Source organism: Bos mutus, chromosome 19 (genome assembly GCF_027580195.1).
Source record: "Bos mutus isolate GX-2022 chromosome 19, NWIPB_WYAK_1.1, whole genome shotgun sequence".
Taxonomy (NCBI): Eukaryota; Metazoa; Chordata; class Mammalia; order Artiodactyla; family Bovidae; genus Bos; species Bos mutus.
The window spans coordinates 2166309-2179879 of NC_091635.1; the positions used below are offsets into that span (position 1 = coordinate 2166309).

At 44.6% G+C, this 13571-nt stretch overlaps 1 protein-coding gene across 1 annotated transcript in view; it reads left to right on the forward strand.

Moving 5' to 3' along the window:
- Window positions 1-2082: 2082 nt before the first annotated feature.
- Window positions 2083-13571, forward strand: part of MAP2K6 (mitogen-activated protein kinase kinase 6) — a 150971-nt gene continuing 139482 nt past the window's right edge. The window contains exon 1 of the mRNA XM_005899317.2: window positions 2083-2382. Within this exon, the coding sequence (XP_005899379.2) occupies window positions 2367-2382 (16 nt within the window). The 5' untranslated portion in view covers window positions 2083-2366. The remainder of the gene's footprint in view (window positions 2383-13571) is intronic.

Consider the following 13571-nt stretch of genomic DNA (forward strand, 5'->3'; position numbering starts at 1 on the left):
TCTTCAGGAAAGAAGGGAGTCTGGGCCAATTCAAGAGGGAACAATGCTGCTGACCACATAAAATGCAAATGGTAGTGAGCTCAGGCCCATGTCTGCTCCTCCATCAATGCCTGGAAAAGTGAACTGGATGCGTTAAATGGATCTCCATGCCCACAGCGTCTCCTACTTAAATGAAACTTAAGGGGAAAAATGCTGGTTCAAGAAGGCTCAGATAGTATGTGCAAGAAAGGGAGGAATACACAGTACAGATTTGCTCAGAAAGATAGTGAAAGAAAGGAAGAAAGGAAAACAGCAAGTCTTTGTATCTGGGCTCATGGGACCGAGCGCCTTCCTTTTAGAGCCAGAAGCTAATATGAACATGAGGTGACCTTGATTAATTCTCACTCATGTCAGCAGAGGGGATCAACTTAAGTAAATTGATGTTAGCTCCGTGACCTACTGCATATTTGTTTTAAGAGCTGATTTGTAGCCGAAACATGGTGGCCTTCTTCCCTCTGATCCATCCATTACTCAGAAGGCCCTGGCTTCTTAGAATTCTTAATAAAATTCCAATAGTTTTCATCAGTGGTCATCAAACACAGCTGAACCCTGTTTCAAAGTGCCTCTTTTTGCCTTTCGCTACCAACTTGACCTAGCCCTAGCTTCTCCTGGCTTCAAATCTTGATCATTGAGGGCATATTTATCTTCTTAAAACAAAGCTTTGATTCAGTTACATCCCTTTCCAAAGCCGTTTCACCAGCTCCTAAGTACCTGCAGAATAAAGCCCAAGCCTCTGGCTTGGCCCCCGCTGTGAATCCCACCCACTCCCACGTCTGCATGCAGTGTAGACAGGCTTCCTTGCCCTCTCCTAAACAGGGCTGCTTCAGATGCCCACCTGGCTTCCCTGATGGCTCAGCCGGGAAAGAATTTGTCTGCAATGCAGGAGACGCAGGTTCGATCCCTGGGTGGGGAAGATCCCCTGGAGGAGGGAGGGCATGGCAGCCCGCTCCAGGGTTCTTGCCTGGAGAATCCCATGGACAGGGGTGCCTGGCGGGCTGCAGTCCGGGGTCAGAGAGCTGGACATGACACGCAGCTGTCCACTGTGCTTGTTCACGCCTCAGGAGGTTCACACTCTCAGTTCCACCCTGGACCTGAAAAGCGCTTTTCTGAGTCCGGTCCACGCAGTGAAGCGGGCTGAGCTCACTTGCAAGGAATGTCCCATCCCTGAGAAGGGGCTACATCTCTGCCCACCTGCTGTCCAGCTCCTAGCTGTGAGCATTACCGGCTGACCCCAGGTCCTGGAGAGGGCCTGGCACACTCCAGTGTTTCAACAAAACTCAGTAAACTCTGCTGAACAAATCCGAGACATCTGACTGTTAATACAGCATGACCACCCACTTTCTCCCTGAGGCCAGGGGACTTTCCTAGACCCCTTCAGGTGAGAAACAACATCTAAGCAATTTAACTCTGATAAAGTTTGCTTTGACACATAAAAAGCAGAACTTCCTCCGTGATCCTTCCAGAAACGAGAACTCCGCACCGCCCCCGCCCCCCCGCCTCCACCCTGCCCCAGCACTGAATTTCAGATTCCCCAAAGCGACCTGGACCTCTGCTTACTAAATAAAACTTTGCATCTTCTCTGCAGCCACCTCCCCCTGGCCAAATCACCAGCGAATTCTGCAGGCAAGAAAAAGGTTTTTTAAAAATGGACGTTTGAGGTGGGGGAAGAGAAACGTCTTCAGGCAGGAACCGTCCAACTGGTACTGCCCTGCAAACACGTGAAGCCCGAAACTGACTTTCTGAGCCGGCCGAGTGGTTTTCAGCCAAACCAATGTTTTTTAGCTGCTGTTTCGGGGGCTTTTGGAGAACACAGATGCCCGCTCCCCTCGGCCTTGCCCGGCTTCTCCCATCACCGGGTACCGAGTGCGTGTCCAACTTGTTTACCTGGACGCAAGCTCTGCCGCCTCCAATCTTCCCGCGCAGCGACCCGCGCGACCACGTGTCCTGAAGTCAGAACCCCACGGACTCCGCGCAGGAACTACACTTCCCAGCGGCCCCCGCGCCCTTCGCAGGAAGGACGTCTGCGCACTAAGATACTCAGTTCCAAGTTTGGAGCTTTTAGCTGCCAGCCCTGGCCCATCATGTAGCTGCAGCACAGCCTTCCCTAACGTTGCAACTGGGGGAAAAATCACTTTCCAGTCTGCTTTGCAAGGCGTGCATTTCCATCTGGATCCCCTGGAAGTCCATCTGCTGCCTCGGTCAAGAGAAACTCCACTTGCATGAAGATTGCACGCCTGCAGCTTGCATCTTTGTTGCAAAACTAGCTACAGAAGAGAAGCCAGGCAAAGTCTTTTGTGCTCCCCTCCCCCATCAAAGGAAAGGGGAAAATGTCTCAGTCGAAAGGTAAGAGCCTATTTGCATTACTTGCAAAAAATGCAAAGGGTTGTGCATGCATTTATGAATGCATGGATGCAATTTACGCCTGGCGATTGCATTTTTAAGTTTGAGGTTTTCCACAGCTCAGTTGCATTTCCTGTTTAGTATGTGTCTTTTTTTTTTTTTTTTTGCAGACACAGAGAGTTCCTGTAAGGCAGGGCTTGCAGTTCAGCTGTGCATTGACGTTATTTGCATTCTTCTGCTAGGATTGCTGAGCTCTTTTTTGCCTTTTGCCCAGTCAGGAGAGATAGAGCAGGTTGGTAGCGTCTGAATGTGCAATGCTTTATATAATTATAAAATTCTGTAGTATGCACAGATATAATAGGTAATCTTATATGCGACAGGAATACGAACTTTTTAAAAAGTCGGTAGATGAAGATGAAAGGTAAAACTTGAGTTCAACTAGTAGGAAATTAATGTAATTTTATATTCCTTTGGGAATGAACCGTTGCGGTGCTAGTATTTAGCTACATTTCCATTGATATCACTCTGAACATTAAGCAACTTTTGATTTTTAAAGGAAGTGAAGGTGAGTGATAGCATTTTACAAAAAAGCAGACAAGACGTCTTTCTCTTCCGAGATTTTGCACTTTACGCTAATTGCTTATTGGTTCACAGTATTTAGAAGCAGCAATAAGGACATCGATGTTTTATGTTTTCCCATTTGGGAGATGCTTTGCATCTCCAGGGAAAATATTGGGAGAAAAACTGTACTTCTAAGCTTTACCCCAAGGTGGGGGGACTGCACGGTTTCATTGACAACCATAATGAAATCTTTTAAGTGTGTAATTGCCTATATTTAGCATAGGTCAGAAGTTCAGGGTTATGGTTGTTTTATGTTTTTTTTTTCCTTGAAAAAAAATTTTATTTTTTTTACACAGTTGTATTTTACAGACCTAATGTCAGGCTGGGGGATTAAAAATATAGAGATCCTGAAGTGACATTATAGAGCTGAGGGTATGTTATCAGGTGGCCCTGAGACTGTGACTTGTTTCAGAACAAATCCTCCTTGACCATGGGGAGAGCACATGCCCTGTGAGAATGTATGGAAGGGAGAGGTGGGCGCCAGGGAGAGGAGGGGCTCCGCAGGGTGAGTGGGTGAGTCCCAGGGAGTTCAAGTGTGTCCTGCATGTCCTGCAGCTCTTTGGGGAGCTGTGTCACTTTTTAGTTCTGTGTGATGAGAGTGGGAGTCATACATCTCAGCCCAGGAAGGAAGTAGCATATATTCTCAAAAATTCAAAGTAAGGCTCTTTCCTTCCTCTGGGTATTGGGAGAAAATGGAAATCTGAAAAGCTAAGAGCGCCCAAGTACCTAGAAATTGGCATTGTGAAGTGCCAGTGTTCCTTAATATTGGTAAAACCTGTGAGTACAGTCTCCTAATTGAGCAGAGAAATAATAGCTTAAAAGGGCATTCCAGGCTTTGATGTACGAGAGAGATGGCATCTGGTTACTTTGTATTTGCTGTATATTCACTCACGCATTCGGGTCATTTTAGTATATGAGTGGCTGTGTATCTATGTATATATGTGTGTGTATGTGTTGGGCACAGGATTTGGGGACATATAAAAATATTTCATATGTAAGTGTTTCATTCAAGGAATTTACTTGTGTTTGGTGAAACAGAGCGTGTATGCATATCATTGGGATGCAAGATAATTGCTTAGATCATGAAGCGAAATGGTGCATTTGTAATTTAGAGATGGCAGTGGTCTTCTCTCTGGGAGACAAGAGGGTAGTGCTCTAGTGAGCTTATCTTTGGACTTTAGGGTTTAAACTCAGTCATGTTTCTTTGTGAATTTTGGGGGCTCACTCCTAAGGCAGCTCCCTCCTAGCAGAGGAAGTTGGGAAGCTGACAGAGAAGTTAGCGTGACCCTCTTCCATGATGGGTGCTCTCATAATACATCGTGTGCTGGCAGTCCTTCACACGCATCCCCGTTTATCCAAGTGGTTGTCTTGATTGGATCCCATGTGGACGGTGGCTCTGGTGTGAACGTGGGATTCCTGTCCAAAAGGAAAACTTTTCGATGGAAGGAAGTGTGTGATTATTTCAGAAATGGCAGAGACTTTTGGCCTGGACTTTTCAGTGTGGACCTGGTCTAATTCAGCTACGGTATTCTCAAATGGCCAAGATTTTTTTTTCACAGTACCAAACTTCTTTGTAATACTATAACCAAATGAAATGAAGGAAAAGCAAAAGGTGGCTACAACCTCATAGTAGTGAAGAATTTAACAACATGTTCAATTCAAGGACCTTTACGAACCTTCTAGATCACTGTAATTCGGTTTTTCAGACCTCTAATTTAAGGCACAGCAGAGGCAAAAGAATTACAGACTCCCCGGGAGCTGGGAGGGCTGGCTGACTCCTCTCCAGCCTCACCAACAGTGAGATTCCCAGAAAGAATTTCTTAAAAAGAAATTTTGTTTTCCACAGTTGTAACTTTAGGTGGTAGGCTTTTCAGCTTGTTTATATTAGCTGTCTGGGGTTGAGCTGACATTTTTCAAATATTAAAGTGGCAGAATGCCTTTTGAGGAAATCTGAAATGTAAGTTAACAGGAAGGGCACCCAGAGAGTGCAGGAATTCCTGCACTTTACCGGAAGACAGGCTACAGGAAAATGTGTCATCTACATTACCCCAGAGAGTAAAACTATTGTTATCAGCCACAATGATCTGAGGGAGGGACGGCCAGAGGGAGGGAGTCTGGCATCCCCCAGTTCACCTGAAAAGAGAGAAAAAGTTGGACCCTGTTACCAATGCACTTTTCTCACCCCCTGCTCGACTCACCTTTAAAAAATATTAGTTTGTCTTTGTTTAAAATAGTGGTAGGTACATTGTGTCGTGGGGACTGTGTGTCAGGGACAGTTCAGAAGCCTGTAGAGGACAGTGACAGGCAAGGACTGTCAGGGGACCCACCCCTACTGTGGGCTTTTTGCTTCTGAAATTCACGCCAGCCTGGGAAATGGAAAGTGTACATTTCTCATTCTGTAAATTCCTTTGTTAAGTTGTACCCGAGAGACTTGTCATGCTTAGCCTGTAATCTGAGCCAGTCTGTTTTATAGTCTCGTGCATCTCAGGACATAAAATCAGAAGAGGTGGCCTGGGCTTCCTGGGTTTGTTCTGTAGCCATGTGGCATTCACGACTTTACAACACGCAGGTCAGCAACAGGGCTTCCCCGGGGGTCTCTGGGCGGTAAATCTGATGCTGGAGGAAAGGGTTGAGATTCTTGTTCCTTTGTTTTTCACAGATTAGTATCATTATAACTGCTTTACATTATCTTAAAGTTTGAAAGGTCTATAAGGAGTATTTTTAAAACTTAGGAAAGTGCCTAAATAATACTTTATTGTAGAAACAGTTGAAATTGTAGGAAAGGAAAACAAGAATCATTAGTGACTGCAGTGTACATTTAGGCATATATCCTTTTGGACTTTTTTCATATTCTGATATATATGTGAATATGAATAAATCCAAAATGTTTATAAAATGATTTAGGAGCCTTTGGTTCACTTGCCAATAATACTATGAAATAGTCAAAGTTACTATATCGCTACATTAATAATCTAATTCTAATACTAGAATTTATTTAAATAGAACATGAATGTTTATTGGCTTTCAATGTTATGAGCATTGCTGTGATAAATGTCCCAGTTCAGACATTATATATACTATGGCCTTTGACTAAATTCCAGGACATAGAACTACAGGTTACGAATCTCTAATTCTTCCCCATACTGCATTCTTTTCTTCACCTTTTAAAAATAACTCTTTTATTACTATGAAGACAATATATACTCATTGAAAAAAAAATTCAAGCGGAAGAGAAATTCATAAGGAGAAAATAAAACTCGCTCAGAGTCACAGAACCCACAGCCGATTCCTGCTGACTCTTCGGGGACTCCCTGCATGTGAACATACGTGCTGTCTTACACTGCATGTGGTATTTCGCAGCTCGCTTTATACTGGATCGTGTATCATCGGAGAGCTTTCCACAGGCATACACGTACAGCTTCCTCCTTCTTTTTAGCAGTTGCTCATTTTAATTTGTAAGAAGGTAACTGTTTCATCCGTCTCCAGTTGGACTCTCAGAGAGTTCCACTTTTTTACAGCTGTGCACAATACTGCCGGGACTATAACACCTTGAACACGTGTGTTTGTACGTCGGCCCAGCTGTCTCTGTAGGATGGATCCCTTGGAGTGGGAGTGCTGAGCGGAGGCTGGCGTGGCTGTGCTGCCCCCCAGGCTGCCAACACTGCTTCTTGCTCTCCAGTGATGTTTGCAAGTGTTCACGCGCTCCTTTTAAGCATCCTGGTAAATGTTGCCATGTAGATTACTCTTCAGAGAGGTGATGCACACGCCTGTATGTAAAATGGAGAACCACCTGAAGCACACAGGCGACTCTACACTCAGTGCTTGGTGGTGACCTAAATGGGAGTGAAGTCCAGAAGAGGGGGCAGCACGTATGCACACGGCTGGTTCACCTGGCTGCACGGCAGAAGCCAGCACAACATTGTAAAGCAACTACATGCCAATAAAAATCAATTTAAAAATAAACAAAATAAAAGAGATAATGAGCAAGGACCTACTGCAGAGCACAGGGAACTCTATGTACTACTCTGTAGTAACCTACATGGGAAAAGAACTTGCAAAGGAACAGATACATGTATGTGTATAACTGAAGCATTTTGCTGGACATCTAAAACTGATACAGCATCATAAATCAACTATATCCCAATATAAACTTAAAAAAAAAAAAAAAGGTTATGCTCTCTTTCCTTCATCCTGGGTATAATAATTGGAAATTTTTTTTTTTGCCAATTTGATAACAAGTGTTACTATTTTACTCTCATTTGAATTTTTTTAGTGATAAAAAAGTTGAATTTTTCTTTTTGACATCTGTGTTTCATGTGTTTGAATTTTTTTCTCATAAAATGTGTCTTTAAAAATTTTAATTTGGGGATCAGATTATTTTCAGAGTTAAGCCAGAACATTCCAAGATGGCAGAGCTTAGGTAATCATGGGTTCAAAGCCGGGTTCAACTTTCATGCGTCTAAACAGTTTAATTCCCTGGTGAGTTCTAATTTTAATTTTAACCAAAATGTCTTAAGTAAACATATACTTTGTAGACTCATTTTGTTCTACTGTCTGTAGCTATTCAAATCTGGATGACAATAATAAGAAAAGTATAATGATTTGATTTAAATTCCATCTGGAATTTACTAACTTCTGGACATCTGTGCATTTTCAGTTATCTCTACAGGCAAAAGTAGTTTTTCTCTGGTTTCATGAGTGATTCTTACCTAAGCACCTGGTTGTATTATGTGCATCGTGGCAGAATAATTCTTTTTTTTTTTTTTTAGCTTCATGCGTAACAGCTAATCATAAAAGGGGTTTCCTTTGCTAGATTTGTTGGAAGAATGAAGGCAAGGCTCTGTTTTGATGACCTCAGAAATTATATCAAGTCAGTCACCGTTCACATTTTCCTGATACAGCCTTCCTTAGTCAATTCTCCTATTTATGCACCTTGATATGAAGCAGTAGAATGTACAGCTGTGGAAAGGAGTTTTATAATCTAATCATCTCGTCTTACAAAGAGCGAACGGAAGCTCTGAAAGAAGGTGATTTGCCTGAAGACCGAGCCATGGGTGGGACTTACACCTCCTGATTCTTTGCCCCAGTGTTCTTTTCACTCAACCGCACACAAACACTAGGAATCCACATTTATAAAACATTTTTTCCAGAATCTTGAGGATATTTCACATTTTTTTGTTTTGTTTGTTTTTGTGGGAAGCATGCTGGCAGGCAGGGCCGACAGTACAATCAGCAGAGGTGCTTTCTGCACCCGAGTGAAACTGTGATACTTGATCACAGTGGTGGTTTTTTTTTTAATCAATTTTCTGCCAAAGGATATTTTGCAAGTGCTCTCATTTTAATTCCAGTGCCTACACTATACAGCTGCAAATTGTAGCCACTGTAGTTGTTTGCCTTTTATGGATCATCTCTGAAAGCCTCTTGCTAGGTAGCTAACATTTCTTCTTCTGCATCTTGCAACTCTGCCTCTTTGAGCTTATGAGCAATAGGTGCTCAGTGAATGTCTGACAGTGCAAGTATTTTTCATCAGTGGGGCTCTCTATCATTTTCCATAAAAGGTGTGGGGTAAGCAAATTATAATGCAGTTTTCCTGTGTTTCCCTTTCCACACTGATGTCTCCACTCCATCTTTGCTTGATTATTTGAAAGTTGCAAGGACAGCGTAAAAAGCAACTGAACCATTCCTGAAGAAGTGTCATCCTGCCTGGGCCTTCTAAGCAGGTTTAAAGATTTCGTGATCCTCACTCAGCTCAAAAAATATGCAGGACGAAGATGAGTTGTCTGGAGAGTCCAGTGGGATAGGATTGAAGTGAATTCCTTCATCCCGTGCTGGTTTTAGGAGCTGGTTGGCAAGTCACCTCTGAACTCGAGCATCTGAAAGGTTGTCAGAGATAAGCTGCCAGTTCTTAACAGCTGGCGGCCCTGTGACCAAGCAGGGACCTCTGCCCGGGTAAGCCCCAGTAGCAGGCTCCTCCTGGACCCACCACCACCACTGGCTTTGCTCCATCTCAGTCTTGTTCCCGCTCTGCTTCCTCACATATCTTCCTTCCTGTGAGCCAGTGCCTATGGTTTGGTACACGGTTCCTAAAACCCCCTCCTTCTGCTGTGGAAAGGTATTCACGTTATAACCTACATACACACACACACACACACACGAAGTCTATCACAAACCATCATAATTTAGTCAACTTAGTTCTGAGTTGTTCCTTATCCGATCTCTCAGTCGTGTCCGACTCTGCGACCGCACGGACTGCAGCACGCCAGGCTGCTCTGTCCTCCGCTGTCTCCCAGAGTTTGCTCAAACTCATGTTCATTGAGCCGATGATCTATCGAACCATCTCGTCCTCTGTCACCCATTGAATAGGCTCTTGTTGGATCCCTCTTCGTCTGTTTTATTTTCTAGTCTGTATATTTATCCTTAAGTTGGGTTGGGGTCACCCTTGCTTTTTCTTGTTTCCCCAGAGACAATTAGCTGTAGATCTGAAGCCATCACAGCCCACACCCGTTACCCAGAGCTATCATCCTCCTCATCGCTTATTATTTCTCAGTCACTTTTCAGGTGTTATGCTTTTGAACTTCACCTAAATCCCAGCAGGACAGGTAGGCGTATATGTGCTCAGTCGTGTCTGACTCTTTGCCACTGCATGGACTGTAGCCCGCCAGGCTCCTCTGTCCTCGGCATTTCCCAGGCAAGAGTGCTGGAGTGGGTTTCCATTTCTTTCTCCAAGGAGTCTTCCTGACCCAGCCATGGAACCTGTGTCTCCGGCATTGGCGGGTGGATTCTTTACCACTGAACCACCTGCAAAGCTCAGGAGGACAGGTACAGTTATTGCTAATTTACAAATGAAGACTCTGGGGCTTTGGAGAGTTCACTAACATGCCCGGGGCTGGAAAGCCAGCAGGCAGCCCAGGCAGGATGCAAAACCTGGCCTGTCTGGCTGCAGGGCCGAAGCTCATCACTGGGGCCAGGAAACCACAGCCTGAAGGCCAAATCTGGACCCACCTGTTTTTTTTTTTTTAATTCATTTATTTTTAATTGAAGGATAATTGCTTCACAATGTCGTGTTGGTTTCTGCCATGTATCCACATGAATCAGCCAGCCTATGAGCCAAAATGGTTTACACATTTACCAATGATTGGAAAAAAGAATTAAAAAGAATAACATTTCATGACACAAGAAAGTTATATAAAATTCGAAGTCAGTGTCTACCGATAAAGTTTTATTGGGACACAGGTCTGCACATTCATTTCTGTGTGGTTGAGGGCTGCTTTCTCCCCGCAATTGTGTAGTCGAATCACTGTGATGGAGACTGCATGTCCTGCAGAGCCCAGAATATTGACTCTCTGGCCCTTTTCAAAAAAAGCTTGGTGACCTTGCCCTTTGTGACTTTCCTCAATCATGTGATGACTCCTGGTCCATATTACATTCCTCTTTGGCTTTAATTGGAAGTCGTTAACCTGGATGGCCACTCACCCGGGACGCAGCGGTGGCCTCGGGCCCCGCCCACAGGAAGCGTCTGAGTGGCGTTTCTCCCAGCCGTGACACTGGTGGGCCATTGCTCATTTCCGCCCGGCTGAGCGTCCTGGCTCGTTGGCCCATCCCGAGTCCTGTCCCCTATGCCCCACTCTTCCTGTTTGCTTTGCGTTTCTTTTATGTTCTCATCTTTCTTTTCCTGCCCCTTTGAGAAACTGATCATTAGTCTTCCCCTGGTCCCTTCATCCTCCGCTTCTTTGTCCCACATTTTGCGCAAAAAGCCAATGAACTAAAACCAAGGCATGCTCCCACACTGCCTGGCTTTTTGGTTTGGTATCGTGACACAGCTCAGGGCTGCCATCATGTCTTTTGTGTGGCCAAGGACAGGACCCTCCTTCCGTCATCATCCGTCTCACCCGGGCAGGTTATCGCCTCCTGCAAAGGCTGGAGCCACTGTCCCACCTGGGCTCACGCTCAGTAACTCAATCGTGTCTGACTCATGGCGACCCCCTGGACTGTAGCCCGCCAGGCTCCCCTGTCCATGGGATTCTCCAGGAAAGAATAGTGGAGTGGGTTGCCATTTCCTTCTCCAGGGATCTTCCTGACCCAGGGACTGAACCCGTCTCCTACGTCGGCTCCGTTGGCAGGCAGATTCTTGACCGCTGATGCCACCTGGGAAGCCCATTTTCTCATTTGAGCTCCCCCAAATCTGGATGGACAGTTGCGTTTTGTGTGTGAGGATCCTGTTGCTTTGAGTCGCTGTGTATTAATATTTGAGGTTGTGTATTAATATTTATCAGGGAAGGTCCTGGCAAAGGTTCTGGAAATGAGGGAAGGGGACGACATGGAAGGAGGTAATGTGAAGACAGAGTTGCTTTGGATGGTTGAGCCCAGATTGCTCATCGTCTCCAAAGTGAGGTCTGCTTTAGCCCCCTACAAGGAAGTGCTGTCATTCCTGTGATCCAAGATGGTAGCATCACTGTGGAGGCTTTCATATTCCACATAACTGCACTCAGCGATGAACATATCTCATTCTCACCTCAGCAGGGCCTGATGTGATGATGCCCCATTTTGTATATGAGCACCTGAGGCCAGAGGTTAAATGTCATGGTTGATTGTGACAGAGCAGAGCTTTAATCACGGTCTGTGTGACCCCAGCACCTGATTTCCTGGCTCCTCCACTTGAGGGGCCACTCCATCATAAATGTCTGAACCCATTACCTGGAAGACACGGTTGGAGACAGAAAGCATGGATGGGTTCCGTGGGAACTTGTGCACACCAGGGTCACGTGTTGTCATTAGGAGGGGCTGACCGGTGTTTCCCTGTGGATAGCTTCCTTTTGAGATGTTCCTTTAAGCCTAAAATATTGAGTCTGACTCATCCTGAGAGTTCAGGTGGAATTCCAAGTACAAACTGCCCATTGGTTAAAGGAAGCTGGTTATGCTTGGTCTACTGACACACTGGTGTGTACAGACCAGTAGACAGAAATTTGTTGAGCGTCAGTAATGAATGGCAACCCACTCCATTGTTCTTGCTTGAGAATCCCGGGGACCGGAGCCTTGTGGGCTGCCGTCTATGGGGTCGCACAAAGTCGGACACGACTGAAGCGACTTAGCAGCAGCAGCAGCAGTAATGAATGGTGATTCCGTTACCTGTCTTAGAGTCTGTAACTAAGCAGATCTAAACCTTATGTGTTTCTGTGCACATCGAAGTGAAATTGCTTTAAAACAGTAAGAAAAAGGCATCCAGTCTGGCAACATATCTCAGTAGAGGACTAATGCCTTGTTGGGTTAATGATTTCCTTTTGTCTTGGTTGTTTCTATGTAGATGTGACAAGTACAGTTTCCTTGGAACTGTGAATGAATCTGCATCTTCCCTGTTTTCCTTTTCTACTGGAAGGTGTGGAAGAAACCAGAATTTCCTCTTTTTTGTGTGTGGTTGAAGAGGCAGGTGTGAATCTTCTTTCAAGGCGATGAATTCTCTCCCAGCTTTCTCTCAGAGCAGAACAGTCAAACCCAGGCTCCAGCCACTTCCTGTGATCCCCAAGGAAGCCCTGGGGGTGGATGGCCGGGTGTTCAGGGACAAGCTATTCATTCCTTTCCTCTGCGCCCCCTCCTCCAACCCCGCATGGGAAGGATGAGTTAGAGATAAGGGTGAAGCAAGAACCTGGAGAACCAGTAGGAGCAGAATGGTTCAGACCTGCAGCTCCCAAGTCCTACTAAATTTATAGATCAGTCTAACTGGAACTGACTTCTTTACTGCAAGTTTAAGCCTTTTATCCCAAGATAAATATGTGATTTATTTAAGTTTTCTTTTATGTACCTCAATAGAAATATAACATTTTCTCCGAGAAGATTCTGCTGGTTTCTAGTTAAACGTATTCCTAGGTATTTAAAAAAAATGTTTCTATTGCTCCTGTTAACATATCTAGAAGTATATTTATCATAATGATAGTATTAGTTGCTCAGTTGTGTCTGACTGTTTGTGACCCCATGAACTGTAGCCCGCCAGGCTCCTCTATCCATGGAATTCTCCACGCAGGAATACTGGAGTGGGTTGCCATTCCCTTCTCTAGGGGATCTTCCTGACCCAGGGATTGAATCCAGGTCTCCTGCACTGCAGGGAGAATCTTTATTGTCTGAGCCAACGGGGAAGCCACATTTATCAATATCTATCTATATATAGCGATATACAGAGTGATCTTTAAAATATATAATATATAAACAAATAACTTTAAAAAAACACTCTATTTTATATTGGAGTATAGCCGATTAACAATAGTTTATCGGCTATGAATTATAGTCAGTGGTTTCAGGTGGGCAGCAAAGTGACTCAGCTGGACGTTTACATGTATCCACTCTCCCCCAAACTCCCCTCCCATCCAGGCTGCCACATAACACTGAGCAGAGTTCCCTGAGCTGTACAGCAGGTCCTCGTTGGTTATCCATTTTATTTTATTTTTTTATTTTTTATTTTTTTTGGTTATCCATTTTAAATGAAGCAGCTAAGCGGATACCATTTTGACTGTTATGTTCAAGATACCTTGTTGGGTGGAACAGACAGAAATGCACTCTGCTCTATTTTTTAACTTACTAGG